This window comes from Amphimedon queenslandica, unplaced genomic scaffold (assembly GCF_000090795.2).
Source record: "Amphimedon queenslandica unplaced genomic scaffold, v1.1 AMPQUscaffold_12828, whole genome shotgun sequence".
In the NCBI taxonomy this organism is placed as follows: domain Eukaryota; kingdom Metazoa; phylum Porifera; class Demospongiae; order Haplosclerida; family Niphatidae; genus Amphimedon; species Amphimedon queenslandica.
The window spans coordinates 27,199-36,060 of NW_003546936.1; the positions used below are offsets into that span (position 1 = coordinate 27,199).

The window sequence follows — 8,862 nt, forward strand, 5'->3', positions numbered from 1 at the left end:
TGATAGCTACAAAAAGAATAAAAGACAATACACTACAGTCCTCACTATCTAGGCTATGATTATCACATGGCAGGAGTCTATAACAGACTCCTGCACACAACAATAATTGTCTATTTTCAATGAATTAAAATCAAAAATTCAATCAAGAAATGATAACCCATGCAGTATCATAAACCAGCAGATGGTGACAGGAATTGAAATTTTGTCTAGTATCATTATAGTGGATTATTTACTGGGTCTAATATTTGCTTGGTTACTTGCAATTTATGGTTTTAATATCATGGTACGCCCCAAAGCCACAAAAACTACAAATACAAAGCACCACCAGAATACATGTACAATATTGCTTCTACCAACTAATACTTTTACAATGACCATCAAAAATCAGAAAAAATTAATCTGTAAATTTTAATGACTTAATTACTGGCCTCACCAGCAATTAGCATGGGCGAAGAATAGTCAGGTGGGGCCTGAGTCAGGCCCTACCTGGCTAATTTTAATAAATTGTATTGCTACATTCCTTGTGCTCTACTACAATTTAAAGTGGACAAACCTTAAGCTATGTGTACACAATTCTCAAATTCTATAAAATGAATTATATGCATGTACATGTAACAAATATTGCACTGAATCCATTGTGTAATTGCTTATAGTACAAAAGCCTGACACAAACTTTTTTTTCAATACTTACATGTGTACATTCTTTGATAGGACAGGATGAAAATAAAAAAATCAACAAGTGGCAACCCTCTAATGTGGGGGAGGAGACACAGGAGAGAGGGAGAGAGATAGAGGGAGAGGGAGAGAATTGGACACGTGATTACACGTGTAAAAACCACGCCTAATACAGGCGTGGTAGAGGCGTGGTCTTAAGCGCGTGTAGTCACGTGTTCTGTAGTTGGGCCATGGGGTAAGGAAGGGAAAGGATACTTTTGTCCTAAAAAACTGGTGGAAAATACTCTACAAGCTGTGGATTTGGTGCATCATTTGTTGGATTTAAAGGTATCATTTATCATGCCTAGGCTAGTGTGAAATATTTATAAGTACTTTTTCAAATAAATTTATTTTAAGGGCTTGGTTTCATTGATGTGGTGGGTATTTACTTAGGCAAATTTAAATCAGAAGTTTGCTTCATAGCATAAGTTGATTAATATATATCAGAAAATGTAAAAAATAGGGTGGAGTAATTTCTGGCCAATTTAAATTGGGATTTAGAAGTAACTAGATCTAGCGTAACATAGAGTAAGTGCTGTTATAAACCACTGGAAGTGAAAATTGTTGATCATTAGAAATTTTTAGGGTTGTAAGGCGTGGTTTTGGATGAAATAACTTCCGGCTGCCATTTTGGTTGGCAACTTTCAATGGAGAACAAACAGGCCGACATAAAGACAAACCTGTATTAAGGATTCTGGAGTAAATTTGACCAAATACTTCTCAGGAGAAGCTCAAAGACAGCTGTTCTTTCTTATAGCAAGCACTTTTTAGCTATTGATAGAGCTACAGCAGGTAAGGGAAGCTTTTTCGTCATGTATCCATTGACTTCCATAACAAACTTGCCAACTGAAATGGCAGCCAATTATGATGTGTGGACAGATACAGTATATAAAATTAATGAAATTCATATCCTTTCCAATTCTCAGACATAAAGACGACTAACCGAGGTTTTTACCAATTGTTGTTGAGTCACTGCTTGGTCATGATATCACAATGATAGCCTGTGAAGGATCACACGCAATAGCACTTAACAGTAAGGAAACAGCATTACAGAATGCAGCGTACATGTGTACATGTACATGTATTGGGAATTTTTACTATTAATGTGTTCCTTTTTAGGTAAGGGTCAAGTTTTTTCGTGGGGCACAAGTCCTCAAGCTTGTCTTGGTCATGGTAACTTTAGAGACAGGTACTCTCCATTAATGATTGATAGACCACTGAGAGATGTTAATGTGGTTCATGTGGCCTGCTATGAGAATCATTGAGCAGTTATATCAGGTAAAGGGAAGGAGAGAGTATACAGTTACCTAATGCATACTGTATGTGTTATTATCTTTGTTTATTAATGTTAATCTACTACCATTGCTATTTCACTTTGTTAATGCCTTATATGGTACTAGGATAGTCCAGGTTGCTTGTGGCAGGTCATATACTAGTTATTGATGAAGAAGGAAGAGTCTATTCTTTTGGTATTAATAAATTTGAAGAGTTAAGGCCGAGGACACGATGAAGCTATAACCAAGCCCACAATGGTGGCCAACCTGGTCTAGCTCCATTTGTAAAGTATCCTGTGGCCGATATCATTCTGCTTCTATGGATGGTATGGGTGGGTGAGTGGGTGTGGTTTATTGTTTAAATTCTGTAGAGGATGCCGTATTGTTTATGTGGGGCTGGGGAGCAAGAAGCCAGCTGGGACAAGATGAACAAAAGTCACTGTTGAGTCCTACTCCTGTTAATGGATTTAAGTCAGTCAAGAATTCCTTCTCCCTCATAATAATTATGTCCTTTTACTCTCTTTTTTCTCTTTCTCTCTTTAGTGAGCAACCTCTGGAGGATGTGAGTTGTAGTTATGGTCACACTGCAGCTATTACTGGTAAGTACATGTACATGTACTATTTAGTGCCAAATTTATTTGTCATCTTATTCATTACAGCCAACGATGTTGCTTACTGTTGGGATGACAATGCTAGAGGTCAGTGAGGAGTACCCTCTAGTGTTTATAGTGAACTCTCCAGTCCTCGTGGTATTGTTCTTCCCTCTGGGATAAGACCCACTCAGATCAACTGTGGAGCTAATTTCACTGTACTCATTACTTCAATAGGACAGCTCTTCATGTGAGGCTATATCATGAGTGGACAGTTGGAGGATGGAGAGGCCAAGAAAACCTTGTAAGAGTCTGTTAGAATGTACTGTCTAGTGTCTATGCATATAAATTTCTTTGAAATAGTAATTACAAATGTCCTAATTTGAAGGGTCTAAGTATAAAGATTAGGACCCTCCTCAACCTTTAAATGCATCCCACAATCTCCTTTATAATTTAATTTACATGCTAACTCAAGTCTCTGTTCCTGTTTTAATAAGATTTATTTTATAGTTTCTTATATACCGTATTTACTCTAATAAACGCCCTGCTCAAATAAACGCCCATGACAAATATTTTCTAACTATAGATACGCATATTTCAGCCAGTATATGTGCCCTAGGATTTAGATTGTCCCAGATAGTCTAAAGGCGGATTTACAATATGACATTAGGCCAGCGTACCGTCAATTTTTAATCAAAAGCGTAGGCGATTTGACCTTTTGACGCATGCTTTCCGCTGGAATAGAACCAGATTCTATTCCAGCGTGAACATAATGTCAGGACTAGCGTAATATTGTAAAGCCGCCTTAACTGTTGGAGTACAAGTTGGAACGCCAGAAGGTCATGGGTTCAAATCCACTATGGCCTTTTTTGCTTTTTTTACTTAAATTTTTCTCTGTTAAGAAATAAACGCCCAGGCGTTTAATTGAGCAAATACGGTACATGCTACCACTTACAGAGTATCTTGGAATTCTATAATATACCATTATGTGTTATATTATACTTGTACGTTGTGTATATATTTAAAATTTAGCGTCAATATTTGGCGAATTGACTCTAAAAGAGGTTTAGTGGTTAAAAATTTGCAAGTGGATATTAATTTGCCTAATTCACCCAAATTTACTCCACCACATAATTCTTTTTTTTGTGGGCACATTTTACATGTGTACTACTAGGCATAGTGTGTGTGTTCATGTGTGTCTACAATGGTTTGCTTTAATACAGTACAGGCTGTTTGAATAACTAGTATATAGTACAGTTAGATACTCATTTATACTTGATGTTATACATGTACAAAATATTGTTGGGTAATGAAAATCATGAATTTTGCTTGTGAGTTATTTATGACTCAGCAAATGCTCACTGCTCATTGTGTTCTTACTAGTCTGGTAGTTATGTAGATTATGGCTAAATCAAAGCAACAATAGAGTTCCATTGGAGCCATCCACCATTAACTACACCTATTAATGTGTGCACTTGTATCCACTAGAAATTTTTAAGTCATAAGCTTATCACAAAATTTTATGAAGCTTTTACTGTACAATTGTACATATGTACCTATATGTTTGACGAGTTTGGATGTGCTGTTAATTTTATTATTTGTGATGTATGTAATCTGAAAAGTGTATCATGTCAAATACTGACACATGTGCAGTATCATAATATTCTGTTAGACTATCCATTTAGTTTTTACGTATCATAATTATAAACATGATTGTTTTTCTCCTTTAATTTTCATTACTTTTAGCATTAAATCACTCAATATTAATCATAATTTGCTCTACCCAAACTTTTAAATGATAAATTCCTTCTCTGACAAATTTTGTGTATTTTAATGATAGACAGAACTAGAGAAAAATGGGCAATAATAAGTTACCATGACAAATATACCAGCAGCTTGTGTTAAAATCAAAGAGGTACATATCCCTATTAATTATTGTCTTTACTATAGAGAAATGCGTACATAATCTACAGATTGTCTCTTCCTTCTTTATACGATGTATTCAACACATCAGTTATACTTAATCTACATTATTATCTCTCTATATGTATATGTGCAGGCATTAAGCATGGGCTTCAGGCAGATCATGAGACATCATTATACTGACTGTATTTATAAATGAATATTCATCTCCTCTATTTTCTCCTTTTCTCATCTGTATTGCTCTTTATCTCTTATTTATTGTCATTGAGTGCATTTGTATACTGTATAAGAAGTGATTTTAAGGGAATTATACTTTGCGAAATCTGCTAAAATTTTAATTTGCAGATTTTATTTTCGCGAATTCTACCATGTGTGCTATGAGTACCATATTAAATTGATTTTTGCAGTTTTATTTTCGCGAATCAGGAAGGAATCCACAAAATTTGCAGCCCTCCAAAAAACCCACTTATATGGTACATAGTATGTGGGATGATTCTACAGTGTCTCTATAGTAATAGTAATAGTAATAGTAATAGTAATAGAGTAGTTTTTGTCAACAGGAAGTAATAGTAGTAGCTAGTAATGACCTCATATTTTTTGCTGTTTCAAATGCACTGTTAGACTATGCAAATGAGCAAGAAAAGAAGCTAGCTAAACTTTTTTGCAAATTAAGTCGATTACTGCACGAAGCTTTTTGTCCTGTTGTTGCAAATTACATTAAAAAATCTAAAATAAAAACTTAGGAAGCCTGTCAATAGTTTGTGTAGACTATTAGTAGTAGTAGTAGTATTAGTATAAATATAGGCTTTCTAAGAATTCCTATAGCAGCTGGAGCATTTGTGACAGTGAGTGTGATGGCTACTGAGTCAAAAATACTTTGTCATTTTGAGACTCCTACTCTATTCCAAGGCAAGAACTACAAGGCAAAATGTAAACATTGTGGGTCTATGATCTCAGCATCAACAAAGACTTGTTCCAATTTCACAACACACCTTAAAGTAAGCCTACCTGCTGTACACTAGATCTAATTTCAAACATTACTTTCTTCATCAGAGGAAGCATCCTAATGCTTTTTTAATGCCTCAAGCCCCAGCAGTCCCAGCACAAGGACCCAAAGCCGATGCACAAGGTGGAAAGTACAGAGAAGGAGATCCACGTCAAAAGAAGATTACTGATTTGCTGATTTATCTTATAGCAAAGGACATGCTTTCCCCATCACTAGTTGAAAGTGATGCTTTTATACAGTTTGTCAGTACCTTAGACCAGCAATACCAGCTTCCTTCACAGAAGCATTTGATGACTACACTACTCACAGAGAAGTGTACAGTGATTGATGATCGTCTAAAGCAGCTCCTTGGAAAGATGGATAGGGTTTGTATCACTTTGGATCTTTGTTCTAATTTACAAATGAAGGGATATCTGGCCATAACCTGTCACTTCATCCAAGACTGGTCCATCCAATCAGTGCTTCTTGGGTGCATGTCTTTTTTTGGTTGTCACACAGCAGACAACATTGCTAGAAGATGCCATGAAACTCTAGATCACTACTCCTTAGCCGAAAAAATTTCTAACATCATTACTGACAATGCTTCTACTGTGTTAAATGTGTTTAGACTGCCAGGTTTTGATGATTGTTCTTCACCAGCACTTTTAGGGGAATTTAATGATGTAGAGGCTGATGAGAATGAGATTGAAGCAGTTAACTTAAGTGAGTGTATGGCTCTTCTCCCACAACATGATTCCTGTTTTGCCCATACTATCCAACTGGTAGTTAAAGATGGCATTAAAAATGCCAGAGCAATTAACGAAGTCCTCACCAAAGCAGCAAACATTGTTTCATGTACCCAAAAATCGATTAACACTAGTGACATGTTGGAAGGTGAGGGGCAAGCACAGGCCAATATTGCTAAAGGGTGGAACAGTGACATAAAAGTCATTCGTTCACTTCTGTCTGTACCAGTTGAAAATCTGCAGCTTCTAGATTGTCAGCAGCTTAGCTCATATGAACGTGTAATGCTAAATGATCTTATTGAGATACTGATCCCATTTGAGGAAGCTACAGATGCTCTGCAAGAGCAAGACATTGTCACTGGGAGTTTTGTTATACCTTGTATTCGTGGATTACAAGCTGCTCTAGACTCTCTCAAACTGAAGCACAAGTCAGCAATTGTTACTGATCTATTGGCTTCTCTCAATTATAGAATGAGTTGCTATGAGAGTCGAGATCACTTTATTTGTGCTGCCATTCTTGATCCACGTTTTAAATTGGTATGGTGCAGCAGTAATGAAGAAAAAATGAATATGAAGTCCAAGTTCATTGAAATAATGTCAAATGAATTTGACAATGAGGAATTGAGCAGCACATCATCAGCAGCTGGTGACTCAGTACAGCAACCACAGCCAAAGAGAAGAAAGCTTTTCAGTTACTTACCTAGTACAAAGACATCATCACGTATAAATATTGAAGTCGACTTATATTTGTCAGAGCCAGCACTGCCTGAAGAGGCTAAGCCTCTTGACTTTTGGAAGCTGAATGAATCCAAATTTCCTAAACTATCGAGGATGGCAAAGTACTATTTATCAATACCAGCTTCATCAGCCCCAGTAGAAAGACTTTTTAGTATAATTGCCGGAAAAATTTTTAGGCAAGATAGGTGCTCAATGACTGATGCAGTGTTTCAAAAACTTATTGCAATAAAATACAATGGGCACATTATAAATTAGCATTATTCTTTTCTTTTGCTATGATGTATTGTAATAGTTATTTTAATAAAGCCTATAGTAAATAGGAAAATTTATAGTAATGGTTGCATTAAGCACAGCTCTGATTGAATGAAAATATTAATAATGCTGTTGATGTGTAAACTTATAGCTTGATAGCTTACTAAATGTGTCTGTTTATTTCTTAGCAACTTTCAACTTCCATATTGATCAAATTAAGCTCTTTGGCAATATAATTTACTGTACTTATATCAATCTTTGTATATGTTTTGATCCTTTATTCAGAAAATGGCTACAGTCATTAGATGATTACTATTTACTATTTTATTGTCATTCATTTTTATATGATTAAAAAAGAGCACTGTGAAGCTACTCTACTGACATTTGAATTTATTAATGTTATTCAATCACTGCATATAGTAATTAACTCAGGTGCATCATTTCACACATCAATTGCTCTCCTTTCTGAAGGTTTTATATGGTACATGTACTCAGTGCAGGCTATGAAATATAATTGTAACATGTTATGGGGGTGTCCTTATTGCCATAGCAACTTTTGATGTGCTGTGGTAGTTATCTGCCCATAAGATTTATGCATGTTTTATAGTACTGTTACTTATTTTGGCAATTAAGTGATTTGACAAATTAATAAAGCATGGGTATGGACGAGACACACTGTAGTACATGTAATGATAGTATAAGTAAGATATTGACCTGTGTGGTTGACACTGTGCTTAATGATTGAACTATCATTGATTTATGTAAATGGATTTTACTTGTAATTTTAGATTCTGATACAATAATAAAACAAAATTGATTTGATTATAATCCTAGCTAATTATAATAATGTAATCATAATGTTCCAATTTTTAATTAGCTACATGTATGTTATTTTTCAATGTCAACTTCTATCATTCCACAATATATTTCATCACTATTCTCATTGTAAGCAATGGCTTTAAAGTGAAACTTGCCCTTTAAAGAGAATGTTTAATGATTTTAATTATATAAAGTATTTTGTTTGCTTACAGGCCAGTCAAGTGATGGGATTGTATCTTCAAATTTTCCATGATATATTCCAAGTTTCAATGGACAGTATTCATTAGTCAATGAGACAATCATGTCACAAAGATTATACTTAGCATCCACAAAAGTAAGATTTAAGTAATTTTTGAATTGATGTGTTATAATTATATGTAATATACCCCATTGCAACTTCTTTTCTGAAAGACAAAAATAACATTACTTTTATATACATGTATCTTGATTACTGAAATTTATGTCTCCTTGGATATTATAGCTTTGTCCTGGTTTAATTGTTTTTCCAGTTATATTTGATGATACATTGCTTATTGTAGCAAAATCTCGAGAAGTAGCTTATATGTGTGCATGTGTGTGTGAGTAGATAATAAATTAATAGTGTATTAATGAACTTACAACAATCTGTATATAATCCTTTGTTATCACTAGCTTCTTGTTGTTGATAGTACATGTATATGTAATTCAAACAGGCATATATTATTATCCATTAGTATAGTAGTCAGTATCTTACCATTGTAGTAATTGTTAGTAGATCCAGTTAATGTAGATACTAGTACAACTGATAGGATCATCAATAAAGCATTCATTTTCTTCTTTCT

At 34.7% G+C, this 8,862-nt stretch overlaps 1 protein-coding gene and 1 long non-coding RNA gene across 3 annotated transcripts in view; both read left to right on the forward strand.

Annotated features, from left to right (window-relative positions):
- The first annotated feature begins 898 nt into the window (after positions 1 to 898).
- The window catches only part of LOC105314524 (uncharacterized), a 10,556-nt gene continuing 2,592 nt past the window's right edge, over positions 899 to 8,862 (forward strand). Inside the window, exons 1-8 of one of the 2 annotated variants that reach the window (XR_002187121.1) lie at positions 899 to 1,002; positions 1,641 to 1,747; positions 1,834 to 1,992; positions 2,115 to 2,314; positions 2,360 to 2,459; positions 2,532 to 2,587; positions 2,648 to 2,882; positions 8,254 to 8,375. This is a non-coding gene — a long non-coding RNA (uncharacterized LOC105314524). Of the gene's footprint in view, positions 1,003 to 1,640; positions 1,748 to 1,833; positions 1,993 to 2,114; positions 2,315 to 2,359; positions 2,460 to 2,531; positions 2,588 to 2,647; positions 2,883 to 4,528; positions 4,788 to 8,253; positions 8,376 to 8,862 lie in introns of those variants that run through there. The other variant, XR_002187122.1, reaches the window with a different exon arrangement.
- On the forward strand, positions 5,329 to 7,275 carry LOC109580130 (zinc finger BED domain-containing protein 4-like). The gene is made up of 2 exons (XM_020002807.1): positions 5,329 to 5,499; positions 5,555 to 7,275. Exons 1-2 carry the CDS (start codon positions 5,356 to 5,358, stop codon positions 7,223 to 7,225), a joined length of 1,815 nt encoding a protein of 604 aa, XP_019858366.1. The 5' UTR covers positions 5,329 to 5,355; the 3' UTR covers positions 7,226 to 7,275.

Excerpts from the sequence above, each read along its gene's own strand:
- LOC109580130 (XM_020002807.1), top strand. The coding sequence starts at position 5,356 with ATGGCTACTGAGTCAAAAATACTTTGTCATTTTGAGACTCCTACTCTA. Across the intron at positions 5,500-5,554 it reads ATTTCACAACACACCTTAAA|AGGAAGCATCCTAATGCTTT; the intron begins GTAAGCCTACCT and ends TTTCTTCATCAG.